Source organism: Engystomops pustulosus, chromosome 2 (genome assembly GCF_040894005.1).
Source record: "Engystomops pustulosus chromosome 2, aEngPut4.maternal, whole genome shotgun sequence".
NCBI lineage: Eukaryota > Metazoa > Chordata > Amphibia > Anura > Leptodactylidae > Engystomops > Engystomops pustulosus.
In genome coordinates, this window is record NC_092412.1 from 133,653,243 (window position 1) to 133,667,126 (window position 13,884).

At 38.6% G+C, this 13,884-nt stretch overlaps 1 protein-coding gene across 27 annotated transcripts in view; it reads right to left on the reverse strand.

Moving 5' to 3' along the window:
* MACF1 (microtubule actin crosslinking factor 1) overlaps nt 1–13,884 on the reverse strand; it is a 209,448-nt gene that overhangs the window by 74,444 nt on the left and 121,120 nt on the right. For 22 of the 27 annotated variants that reach the window (XM_072136538.1, XM_072136545.1, XM_072136544.1 and 19 more), the window contains 7 exons: nt 13,643–13,801; nt 12,403–12,618; nt 8,530–8,679; nt 7,408–7,617; nt 5,206–5,355; nt 4,837–5,070; nt 359–562 (listed from right to left, as the gene is read on the reverse strand). In XM_072136538.1, the coding sequence (XP_071992639.1) occupies nt 359–562; nt 4,837–5,070; nt 5,206–5,355; nt 7,408–7,617; nt 8,530–8,679; nt 12,403–12,618; nt 13,643–13,801 (1,323 nt within the window). The remainder of the gene's footprint in view (nt 1–358; nt 563–4,836; nt 5,071–5,205; nt 5,356–7,407; nt 7,618–8,529; nt 8,680–12,402; nt 12,619–13,642; nt 13,802–13,884) is intronic. The other 5 variants (XM_072136541.1, XM_072136540.1, XM_072136535.1 and 2 more) reach the window with 1 other exon arrangement.

The window sequence follows — 13,884 nt, forward strand, 5'->3', positions numbered from 1 at the left end:
GACAATGTGAAACGTGTTGATAAAATTTGCCTCAATTTTGTGATTGGTAAAAGCTGGTTTTGTCAGGTTTGTCTGGGAGAGTTATACATTTCTGTTATTGTTTCTTGAAGTGACGTTCTGAAGTAAATGACTTCCCACCAGGAACATTCAAAACCACCCTACCCAGCGAACAATTTCAAGAAACATGAACTTGATCCACCCCAATCCCTCCATACATATGTACCCTTTAAACCTTCTTGGTTTGGCACCAATATGTCCAATTTTTCTCAATATTTAATGCCGAACACACAGCTCTTATTTTGGTCACTAACACAGAAGGCAGAGTTTACCAAAGAACACATCATTTTCACCTCCTTACCTTTTTCCTCTCATACAAGGCATTAATGATGTCAGCAGGATCTTCTGGAGGAACACCGCTAGCTGAAGACGCTTTCGTTCCAGTTTCTTTTCCATCAGTAACACTGATTTTCTGGTTGCTTTTATTTGGGATAGAAGGAAGAACCTGACACAGAAGAGACTCAATCTTCCCCAGATTTTCCTTCAGCTCTTCAGCAGTTTTGGACTAAAGGTAATAGAAACAGTCACATAAATATAATCTGGTAAATTATAAAAGACATAGGAGAATTAAAAAAAATAAACTTAAACATATTACATAGTGTTACACTGTGAACTACAGGCACAAGACAAAGATAATGCAAGTACTGCAGCTTGAAAACAGCCTTCTGCCCACCGTTGTACTGTGTCAACTTGCTCTTAGCAGTTGTAATGCAATCTAATGTTTTGTGACCATAAGCAGTCATGTAGCCATAGCAAAGACAGAAAAAAAAGGTTGTCACTATAATGGGAGAAAAATTAAATCCCAATTCCGAAGAAAGTAGGTTCTGTACCACAACACTTTACAATTCTAATATTCATGTTGGTTATCAATATTTTAATGTAAGTTTTTTGTTATTCAAAAGGAAACGGATTTCTGATGATAAAATGCCATATTTTTATATTATTTTAACATTTATGATTATTAAAATATTATTGCATAGTTTTCTGTGGAAAGGACGTACATGTCTTTATAGAAAAAAAGACCTTGAAGCAAATTGCAATAATATTAGTCTACAATTTGAGCTGCTCATACATTAGATGGTAGACAATAACCAAAAAATTTACCCTGATTGCTTCTCACACCCCTTGATTTATTTCCAAACAGCAGACATTAGGACAGCAGAGTAGCCCCTAAACAAATTAGATTATCTTTCAACATTTAGCTAATGTGTAGAAATATATTTGCAATATTCCATTTAGATTCTTGAGTGGAGGCCGAGATTTGTGTATGTGAAAGTGCAAGTCCTCACACAAAATATTGTAGCTATATTTTCTGACTTCTGCTCATATCTGCATTGTTACCAATATTTACAACAGAATGCACAGTGGTGTGCCAGATGTGTGGTATGACAAACTGAAACAGCCGATGGACCATATGGAACTAATAATGGGGACTGCCAGGATTCCTTCATATTGACAGCTAGAGCAGTTTTCCTATAGTCTTCAAAAAGAACCTCATGGATGTGAAATGAGTGTTTGTTGAACCCTCAATAAAAGTCACTACACAGAAGAGCCACTAGCACTGCAGTTCTTGTTTCCCCTTCCAGGTCTTATCTTTCCTGATGTGTGTAGTTCCTCTTGTCTAGTCTGATATATTGGTTACTCATTAGTTGAAGAGGGTATTGTAGCATTAATCCAACTGAGGAACTACTGGAGATCCATAGCATGGTATGACAGCTTTATTTCGTCCAACTAAAAAAAGATGCAGATTTGCAGTACATTGTATTGTAATGATGTCCTTAACTCCGAATACTTTAATCTGAATATTGACTTAGCTGTTGTTTAACCCCATAGCGCAATAAGACCTACCCTTACATCTTGTTGCACATCTTATGAAAACATTATAAAACCTATACAAATTTGGTATTCCCATGATCGTACTAACCCAATGAATGAAGTAGACCTGTCATTTGGGGTACACAGTGAGAGCCGTAAAAACCAAGCCACATGAAATGGCGCAAATGTGTTTTGTCATCATTTTCTCTGCATTCAGAATTTTTTTCCTGTTACCAGTATACGGCATAAAATATTAAATACCACCACTATGAAGTGGAATTTGTGCAGAAAACAAGCCGATACACAGCTCTTTACATGGAAAAATAAAAAAGTGATAGAATTTTGAAGGGAGTGAAAAATAAAGACGCAAAAACGAAAAAGGGCCTGGTCCTTAACCCCTTAACGCTGAAGCCACTTTTCACCTTCCTGACACGGCCCATTTTTTCAAATCTGCCCTGTGTCCCTATAAGTGGTTATAACTCCGGAACGCTTTAACATATCCAAGTGATTTTAAAATAGTTTTCTCGTGACACATTGTACTTCATGTTAGTTGAAAAATTTTGGTGGTATGTTTTGCATTTATTTATGAGAAAATCAGATATTTGGTGAAAATTTGGAAAAATTCTTGATTTTCAAACTTCAAAATGTTCTACTTTTTCCATACATAGTCATAACCGCAAAAATACTTAATAACTAACATTCACCGAATGTCTTCTTTATGTGGACATGGTTTTTTATGCATAGTCTTATTTTTGTAGGATGTTATGGGGCTTTGAACGTGAGGTGCGATTTTTCACATTTTCATAAAAAACGCAAAATCCTGCTATTGAGGGACCTGCTCTGGTTTCAAATCACTTTGAGAGACCTAAATAAAAGTAAACCCCATAAATTACCCCATTATAGAAACTATACCCCTCAACGTACGTAAAAGAACTTTTATGAAGTTTGTTAACCCTTTAATTGTTTTACAGGGGTTAAAACAAAATCGGATGCAATTTTGAAAGGGAAATTATTTTGGCTAAATTAATGTGTTTTTCAAAAAATGTGCACATTTTCAGTGGATAAAATACCAAAACGCTCCACAAAATTTGATACCCTATCCCTCCCGCGTATAACAATCCCCCATATGTGGTGGTAACCTGCTGTATGGGCACACGCCAGGGCATCAAAGAGAAGCTGCGCCATTCAGAGCAGATTATGCATTGTCACTTTTTATTGGCTATACAATCTTTATTTTTTGGGCAATTTGGACATTTAAGGGCTTATTTTTTGCGACATGAGATGCACTTTACAAATACTTCATTTTAGTGGGTCATTAGCTAATTTATGAGGTTTTATTAACTCTTGAATGTATGGGTGAAAAGAAAATTGTCAATTTTGGTTTCCTTTCTTTTTGTATATTTTGGGGGTCGTACACCGTACACTAAAAATACTATATTATCTTTATTCTACAGATCACTACGATTACGGTGATACCTCATTTATATAGTTTTTCATTTATTTTTACAATTTTACTGGATAAAAACTAATATAGAGGAAATCTCATTTGTTTTTGCATCGCCATATTTTCGGAGACATAACTTTAATATTTTTTGGTTGACAGAGCTAGTTTAGGGCTTATTTTTTACGTGTTGAGTTGTTCTTTTCAGTGGTATCATTTTGGCGCACATAACTTTTTTTGATCACTTTTTAGAACATTTTTGTGCAGAGATTTTATGAAAAATGTACATTTTTGGCGTGTTTTTCGGGTTTTGTTTTTACAGCGTTCACCGTGCGGGTCCAATAAAGTTTCTGAGTTATTGTACGGATTGTTACGGACACGGCGATACCAAATATGTGGGGTTTTTTTTGGCGATTTTGTGTTTTTCTCCCTTTATTGCATGTGTATAGGGAATATTTGTGTTTAGGGGACTTTAACTTTATTTAATTAATTATTTTTATTCAAAAATGTTTTTATTTAATGTTTTTAACTTTTTTAATGTACTTTTATAGTTAAGCTTGAAGAAGAGATCCACGGATCGCTTGTTCAAGCTATTCTTCACATTACACAGTGTAATACAGATGTATTACACTGTGTAATGTAACACACTGAGCATGCTGCGGCTACAGGAAGGAGGATCGCGCAGCCCCGGGCACCGGCAGTCCCGGGGCTGCGATTGGAACAGCGGACCCCCCCCGGTAAGCGCCGCGGGGGGGGGGGGGTCCGATTCACTTTAAATTCCCCCTAACACGCCGCGGTCAGCGCGACCGCGGCGTGTTAGGGGTTAACACCCGTGATCAGAGAAATCTCCGATCGCGGGTGTTAGAGGCAGGTAATATATAATATATAGCTGACACCCGCAGCTTCTGGCCCCGGCTCCGTTCAGCAGCCGGGGCCAGAAGCATGACGTAATAGTACTGCATTTTGCGGGAACGCACCTCCCGCGATGCAGTACTATTATGTCAAATGTCGGGAAGCGGTTAATGGGTTAACATTTTGTACACCAGAAATGTAGATTAATGTACGAATCGACCTGCATTGCACGCATTACCCGCTGTATTACATTGTGTTTGGAAAATTTCGAATAAAAATTTGCAGTTAAAAACAAAAAGTCACTACACACTGTTTAGTGACAGTTCAGGAGGAACACACTGTGACACCCAAAATTATGTTTAGAATAAATATAGATATAATCATCCTGATCTATTCAGAAAATTGCTAAATTGTCCAAAAAATGAAAAGCTAACAAAAGTGTTGTCTTCATATAAATGTGAATGTAAATGTGTAAAGTTGCTGTGTGCTAGGATTATACTGGGTAGATCCAATATTTATGGGCTTTTCATTTGCTTACATCTGCTATTGAGGGACTATTGAGGTGCCCTACTACACATTCACTTTAGAAAGTTAATCTTATACACATGACCATATACATATATGTATGGACATACCAGTACTAGCCCAAATGTTCTCTGATCTCATATTACCTTTTTGGTTTCCTCTAAGACAGCAGTGCTCACTGCAGACTCCAGCTTTTTCTCTGTCTCCCCTGTTTTTTGAAGTACAGCCTGGTACTGCTCCTTAGCCTTCTTTAATCTTCTTTGGAATGCCTCTAGTTCCGCAGGACTCATTTTGTTCTTGTTTTGTTCAAGAAAGTTCTCTGCTGCCTTGATGGCACTTAAAAACTGGTTAGCTCGAGTATGAACATCCTTGTTAAGTTTCTGTTTGGAGTAGGAGTGAAGTTAAAAATTTTAGTTTAATAAATAGGGATTTTTATTCTGCCTTATCAATAATTTAAGTTTTACAGTTTACATACTAAAACGAAGCTTTTAAACTGTAAAGACTAACATAATCACCTGCATGCTCTGGTACTGATCCTGAAGACTTGAAAGGTCCTGTGCGCTGGTACTGGTGTGGTGCTCATTCACAGCCTTCTCCACCTGTTCAGCCCAGGAGCTCAAGCCTTCTAATTCTTGAGCACAAGCCACCTGCTGCTCCTGAAGTGTCTAAAAGGAAATAAAAGATCTTGAGTGTTCAGATCCACCTTCAACCTCTTTAAACAGAGAGGCATTGCCCACACAGATGCCAGCATTGTCACAGCAGTACTTTGGTCAGTACTTGCCTCAGTACAAGTCAACCCAATGAGTGGAACAATAGCAAAAAAAAAAAAAAAAAAAAAAAAAAAAAAAGAGGTAGAAATCTTTACATTACATCATTAGGTTTTGGCTTTATAATACTGATGCCATATACTAATCAGACTACTGCAATGTTTAAGTGGCCTCTGTGTCGGAACAATTCATACAATCAGGACTAAGAATCAGTATGGGGCGGTACCCACTTCTTTTCCCTACAAATCCCTGCCTATTTGGTGAGCACGATGTGTCCCTTTTATAGAAATCATTCTAAAAAAAACATATAGTGGGTATTGGTGTTAACACCAGTATCAGAGTGAGGAAGAAATCCTTCATTGTTAGAGTAGAGAGACCTGAAAAAAGGAAAGCAAACAAGAGGTTTAATACATACACAAATTAGGCAGCTTGTAGATAATGTTAATACAGACAAAACATAGACAAAAACAGCAGTTAACAGATGCAACTATTAGGGTGTGTTCACACCTGGCGTTCTGGTGCATGAATCAAAGCGCCACATGTGAACAAACCTGGAGGTTCTCTTGTACCATCAAAAACGACTCTTATTGCCTGTCTTGTTCTGCTGTTAGGTTTTCTGGCACCAGAAAATCCAGGTCAAATACCATCATGTGAAGATATAAATTTGTTATAAAAGGCTAAGGGTAACAAAAATAACACATTATCAAATATTAATAAAATAATATATACTCCAATATAACATTCTAATTCCTAAAATCTATACTAGCACTTTTAGAATGGATGAATCAAACAAAGTTAAATAGCACATATGCTCATGGACGGAAACCTAGTGTCAAGTGGTGGAGATGCCTTCTCAAATTTTGTCCATCAAGGTATGCATTGCAAAATGGTCGTAGTATAGTACTGGCATTCTATGGATCTGTTCACATCTGCATTATCAGAGCTTTGTTCATTCGGCAGAGAATGAAAAGTCCTGAAGGCAGAATATTTTCAATCTGCAAAATAATGCACATCATAAAAGAGGCCAAACAGTCTAAGGGATGTTTTGGTCTCCAATGGCTTTAGTTATTTCATTTAGGAAGTAAATATGAAATAAAGAAATAAAGTTATGGAAATGTGAACATAGCCTTAGGGTGAAGACACACATGGCGTTTTTGGGCCGTTTTTACTAAGTGCGTTTTCAGATCGTTAAAAACGCATGCGTTAAAAAAACCGCATCCGTTTTTTTAAAACGTTTTTGTCCGTTTTTCCGAAATTGTGCAATGAAAAAAAAAAGGATGCGTTTTTAACGATCTGAAAACGCACTTAGTAAAAACGGCCCAAAAACTGTCCAAAAACGCCATGTGTATCTTCACCCTTAGGCAGCCTTATCGACCATAATATGCTGCATAGTTTCCGCCTGCAGATCTGGACACATCTAGCATTCCCACAACACCTGGATGTATAGCGGCTCCACTCAAAAGCAGATGACATAGGTAAAATCAAAACTAAATCACTAACTAAAAATTTAGGCATTAAATAAGGAATTAAACAAATTAGATGTAGTTTAATATTCCATGAGACATGCTGTCACCAAATATTATATAGTCCACAGCATCTGTTTGCACCTTGGGGTCAATCAAGGCCTCTGTTCAGTGAATAAGCAGTGTATAACATGTAAACAAATATGCAGTCTAAGCTTAAAAGTGAATTCTGACAAAAAGTTTGTCATCACCTATTCACTGTAAAGGTAATAAACGTAAAAATTGTGGGGGACCAGATACCTAGTAGTTTTTTTGTCTGTGCTATGCACTTTAAAACAGCTTGGCTTTTACACTCATCCAAGTCTCATAGCAGGTGCCATAAATTGGGGGAATATCTGCCCTCCACTGATTTAGCATTTAACAGCTATCCATTAGATAGCAGATAAGTGCTTTATTATATCCCTTTGAACTCTATGCTATATTTCACCTGATGTTCACGGAACTGCAGAGCTTTACTCTGAGCCAACAAACTTTCAGAGGTCTCGCGAAAAGATTTTTGCAGCTCGTTCAAAAGGCGAAGCAGTATGCGACTTTGTTGTGGTGACAAGTTTTGAGCTTGTTCAGAAATAAAGAACTGAACATCGTAGGCAATGTCCTCCAGATCAACCCGGCTGTCCATCATAGCTTGCTTCAAACTCTAAAACAAAGAATGAAATTGAAGTTGTGAAAACGTAATGTGTATGCGTTTCAATATTTATCCCAGACCTAATGTTTTGTATGTGAAATGAAAAGTTCTGGAAAGCATCCGTAAGGCACATTTATTGCTGGGAAAGCAGCTATAGAATAGATTGCATTTATCGGCATATCAGAGGTACACATTGACAGAATGTTGTAATACATATCTACCATAGTTGTCATAGCAAACGATCAGCGCACAGAGATTGTTCTTAGTGCGTTTTTAAAACGCATGCGTTTTTGTATGTTTACCATGAGTTTGGCTGGTTTTAATCTGTTTTTCTTCATTTATGGAAGTGTAAGCAGCTGTGAAACAGATTTAAACCAGCCAGACACATGCAAAAATGTATGCGTTTTCAGTGAATTTAAAAACGCACTAAGCATGGTTCATGAACTGTCCAAGAACGCACAATTTGGCAGGACCCTCTAGGTGCTGCAATCAAACCAAGTAAGAAGAAGGACTGCTAAACCACTTTATGCACATTCAGGGACTAAAGGCAAATGGAAAATGTATGTAAAAGAGAGGCCAACCCCTATAATATAATGTGTCACTCACAATATTTCTTAAGCCACACCTGTTTGGCCATGCCCTGTGCTATCAACACAGAGGCCCCATCTACATGGCTGCTAATGGAGGTGGGGCCTGCACTACATTTCGGTCATCACAGGCGCAGATGTCATATGTACCACTATTATCAGCCATATATGGAAACTCTACGGGGACTGTAGGTGTTACTTAAGAGGAGTAGAAACAAATATATTGTATAAACATTGACCATATTTATACATGTCATACAATTTTTTTCATAAAAAAGTTGAGCGAAAGGGACTAATACACTAAGTTTCTAGTAGCATGGTAAAACTGAGAAATTACCTCTAAAATATTTATTTCTTCGCTTACAGTAGATACGGATCGAAAATCCATTGTCTTCTGGCAGTCAAGAGAGTGCGAGATCTCCTTTACCCTCTGCAAAAGGGCCTGTAGTTTACTTTCCAGCTCCTCATGCTCAGCACAGACTTTTCCCTTACAATACAGAACATTAAACTATTACATAAAGATAACATATTCATCCTAACTGTGTTTGTATAATACAAAAATGGAAAATAGCAGTACTGTTGGGTGCACAGAGACAAAAGTCCATCCAAAATAGTAAATGTCCATCCGCAAAGCAAGTGAACCATGCACACAAGCAAGTATAAATGACATAAAAAAACAATAAGGCACTCCTGTCATCCATGGCTGCGATCGTGGGATGCCAACCTGTAACATAAATCAGCCAATATTATTTCACCTATTTTTGGCTCACAGAAAGCATTAAAGGTGCTGTTAGTTGGTAATTGTGGTGACCATCAGACATTTAGAATTCTGAAAGAAAGTGCACCAATATTATGTCAACTTTAAAGCCTTATATGTGAGCCAAAATAGGTGCAATAATATTGGGCAATTCATGGTACAGGTAGCCATCCCACAGTCTCACCCACAGAATAATTTGATCCAGTGATGTGTGGTGGGCTGTCTAACTGTGGTGGGGAACATACTTCCCCTGTTCCAGTACCTTACTTTTACCCCAAGCATGTGGCACACTAGATTTTATATTTGGGCTGAGATCAAGGGCTGTTGGATATTGTTGTGGAAATTTTGCCAACCTCCTGTTTAGATAATACTGTCCAAGAAAAGTGACTTTCTCTTTAGTAACATGGCGGAATGATACAGTCATATGAAAAAGTTTGTGTACCCTATTGATCTTAATCATTTTTCAGCTATTTCAGTTTGATATATCCAATAATTGATGGACACAGTAATATTTCAGGATTGAAATGAGGTTTATTGTACTAACAGAAAGTGTGCAATTAAAAAAAAATTGACAGGTGTAAACGTATGGGCATCTAAACAGAAAAGTGACATTAATATTTTGTAGATCCTCCTTTTGCAAAAATTACAGCCTCTAGTCGCTTCCTGTAGCTTTTAATGAGTGCCTGGGTCCTGGATGAAGGTATTTTTGACCATTCCTCTTTACAAAATAATTCCAGTTCAGTTAGCATAGTCGTCTAGCATGGACAGCTTGCTTCAAATCATCCCCATTCAATGATATTCAGGTCTTGGGATTGGGGTAGCAATTATTTTTCTTGGAATGTTGTGTTTTTTGGCCGCCATGCATACTGCCTTTTTGTATGACCAAACAACTCAATCTTTGTTTCATCAGTCCACAGGACCTTCTCCCAAAATGAAACTGGCTTGTCAAAATGTGCTTTTACATACCACAGGCAACTATGTTTGTGGCGTGCTTGCAGAAACAACTTCTTTTGCATCACTCTCCCATACAGATTCAAAATGATGCTGAGGTTGTGGATTGTCCTTGACTGTTCTCACCATTCTTCTTCTCTGCCTTTCTGATATTTGGCCTGCCACTTCTGGGCTTAAAGAGGACCTGTCACCAAAATTTTCGGCACTAGGAGTTGCTTACTAAAGTTCAAGCACTAGGAGCTGCTTACTTTAGTAAGCAACTCTAGTGCCGAAAATTTTGGTGACAGGTCCTCCTTAACGAGAACTGTCCCTGTGGACTTCCATTTCCTTACCAAAGTGGAAACTGACAGGTTAAATCTCTGAGACAACTTTTTGTATCCTTCCCCTGAACAACTATGTTGAACAATCTTCGTTTTCAGATCATTTGAGAGTTGTTTTGAGGAGCCCATTTTACCTCCTCAGAGGAGATTCACATAGGAGAACAACTTGCCACCAACAAGTGGCCACCTTAAATACCCTTTCTCATGATTGGATACACCTGGCTATGGAGTTCAAAGCTCAATGAGGTTACCAAACCAATGTAGTGCTTCAGTAAGTCAGTAAAAAGTAGTTAGGAGTATTCAAATCAAGCAAATGATAAGGGTGCCCATACGTTTGCACCTGTCAAATTTAGTTTTAATGCATATTGCACATTTTCTGTAAGTACAATAAACCTCATTTCAATCCTGAAATATTACGGTGTCCATCAGTTATTAGATATATCATACTGAAATAGCTGTTGCAAAAACCCACATTTTGATAACTAAAAATGATTAAGATTAATAGGGGTGCCCAAACTTTTTCATATGACTGTATAGGCATGTGCATTAGCGCCATTTTTTTTGTGTATGCACGTTTTGGCTTTATGCCGTCCAGAGTTTTACCAGGATTCACATATACCAGGATGGCACATATACTAGTGGCATACTAAACACAACAAGTTTTAGATTGCACTGTGTGACCAACCTACATTATTGATCTGTATACCGTATATACTCGTGTACAAGCCGAGTTTTTCAGCACAAACAATGTGCTGAAAAACGTCCCCTCGGATTATACACAAGTCAATACTTGTAAAAAAAAATACTTAAACGACTAAAAAAAAAAAAAAAAAAAAAAAACTTATTTACTCACCCTCCGGTGGCCCCGATGCACAGCGCTGCTCCCCCGATGTCATCGCGGCTCCCCTTCTGGCTTCCCGGCTCCTCTTCTTGCTTCCGCGCAGTCTTCTGTCTTTTTTAACATCGCGCTGGGCGCCGCCATTGTTCTTCTCCCGTGCGGCGCCTAGTATGACGTCAGCAGCGGCGCGTCATACTAGGCGCTGCATGGGAGAGAACAGTTGTGTCGCCCAACACGATGTTAAGGAAGACAGAAGACGACACAGAAGCAAGAAGAGGAGCCGGGAAGCCAGAAGAGGAGCCGCAATGACATCGGGGGAGCAGCGCTGCGCATCGGGGCCACCGGAGGGTGAGTAAATAAGTTTTTTTTTTATTCTGGGCTGACTGTATACTACTGGGGGGCAGGCTGGGGTGGCTGTATACTACTGGGGGCAGGCTGGGGTGGCTGTATACTACTGGGGGAAGGCTGGGGTGGCTGTATACTACTGGGGGCTGCATGGGGTGGCTGTATACTACTGGGGGCTGCCTGGGGTGGTAGTATACTACTAGGGGGCATGCTGGGGTGGCTGTATACTACTGGGGGGCAGGCTGTATACTACTGGGGGGCAGGCTGGGGTGGCTGTATACTACTGGGGGCTGCCTGGGGTGGCTGTATACTACTGGGGGCTGCCTGGGGTGGCTGTATACTACTGGGGGCAGACTGTATACTACTGGGGGCAGGCTGTATACTAATGGGGGCAGGCTGGGGCAGGCTGTATACTAATGGGGGCAAGCTGTATATTATAGGGGGCTGGCTGGCTATATACTTGGCTGGGTCTGTGACCAATGCATTTCCCACCCTCGGCTTATACTCGAGTCAATAGGTTTTCCCAGTTTTTGGTGATAAATTAGGGGTCTCGGCTTATACTCGGGTCGGCTTATACTTGGCTTATATACGGTACATATGAATTTGATATAAAAAATGTTCATATGGACTGGGTCTTGTTATTTATGCACCTGTTTTTGAATACATTCACAGATAATGTTGTTTAACATATATACAGTATTTTCACATACTTTTCAATGAAGTCACGTGATTTTGATCACATGACATGGGTGCCATATTGTTTTTTTAACGCTAAATATACTTGCTTGCACTGTTTATTTGCTTGAGGAAGGCTGCAGCTACTAGTGGCTGAAACATTTCTGTTATAAACACATGGTATATATAGTACCGTTATTTCTTTTATTCCCTTTCTCTGTAATTGGAGTGCTGCCATTTTCCTTTTTACTCTGTTTACACAGTAGATACCTATTTCTTACATCAATGAACATTTTAGCGTTTCTGGCTTGTATTAAGACTGACCTTTTCAAGCTCAAACACTGAGTGGAGCTGTTTAACACGAGCCTCAGAAATTTCTCTTATAGAATTCAGAGACTTCTCCAAGTTCTTAGCATCCTTCTCTAAAGCCTGCAGGAGCTGCGATGGCACATGGGGAGGCTTTGCAGAGACAATACACTTCACAAAGTCAAGCTCCTTTGCAGCAGGAGACTCCAAATTCTTTAGTTCCTGATCAAGTACCTTGAGAGAAAAAAAAATGAAATTATCAGAGCACTATTCTGATTCAATGCATTAAAAAAAACAGTATTAGGCAAACACAGCACATGGTTATTTAATTTTTTTACATACTGCAATGGTATGCCATCAAGTACCTGTATCGATTGTAAGAACAGGGTTTTTTTCTGATAGATACAGTACGAAAAAGAGAGATCCCACATTCTCTGATATGGAGAATAACTAAGCCTCCCAAAGCAATAATAGCTCTTTAATCACACCCCCAACACAAGATTATGTTCCATTTGTCCTAACATATAGCTGCATGCCGCACTACTTTTCGACTTAAAATAATGGACCCCATGCTGAAAATACAACACATCCCATTACTAGTAAATATCTGCTGATTTCTTAAAGTGTCCGTGATACAACAGGTCCAACAATGTGCATATAGCACACATATACAAAGAAAAGAAGGGGCATAAGAGCATTTAATAGAATAATGGCATGTTCTTGGTGCAGAATATGTATTTTCTTATCTTTCATATTTTTTTTATTTCATGTCAAAATTATTCTATGGAAACATCAGTTCTCTCTGTAAGATGTGGGGACATTAGTCACGGTTTCTCCCATTGAAAAGAAATACAAGAAATTAATAGTGTATCTGGGAATTAGTACAGGCGGTCCCCCACTTAAGAACACTCGACTTACATACGACCCCTAGTTACAAACAGACCTCTGGATATTGGTAATTTATTGTACTTTAGCCCTAGACTACAATAAACAGCTGTAAGTTATCAAAGGCGTCTGTAATGAAGCTTTATTGTTAATCTTGATTCTTATGAGAACCCAACATTTTTAAAATCCAATTGTCACAGAAACCAAAAAGGTTCTGGCTGAGATTACAATGATATAATATACAGTTCCGACTTACATACAAATTCAACTTAAGAACAAACCTACAGAACCTATCTTGTATGTAACCCCGGGAACTGCCTGTACAACATACTTTAAATGTCTCAGAACTAAACATTTTTAATCAATCATTCACCTCTGCTTGTCTCAGTTTCTCCTGGACATCTTGTAGGCCTGGTAAAACTGGCTGAAGGGATCCCAGCTTTACTTCAATATCCCGAAGCACAGAGAGGAAACATACAAGGTTCTCTTCATGTTGAAGGCAAGCTTGCTTATTGTAGGCATCATGAGAGCTCTAAAAAAACCGGAAAGCAAGAAACATATTTCACAATGGAACATGGTAGAGAAGCTCAGAATTCATTTTACATGCTCTATCTT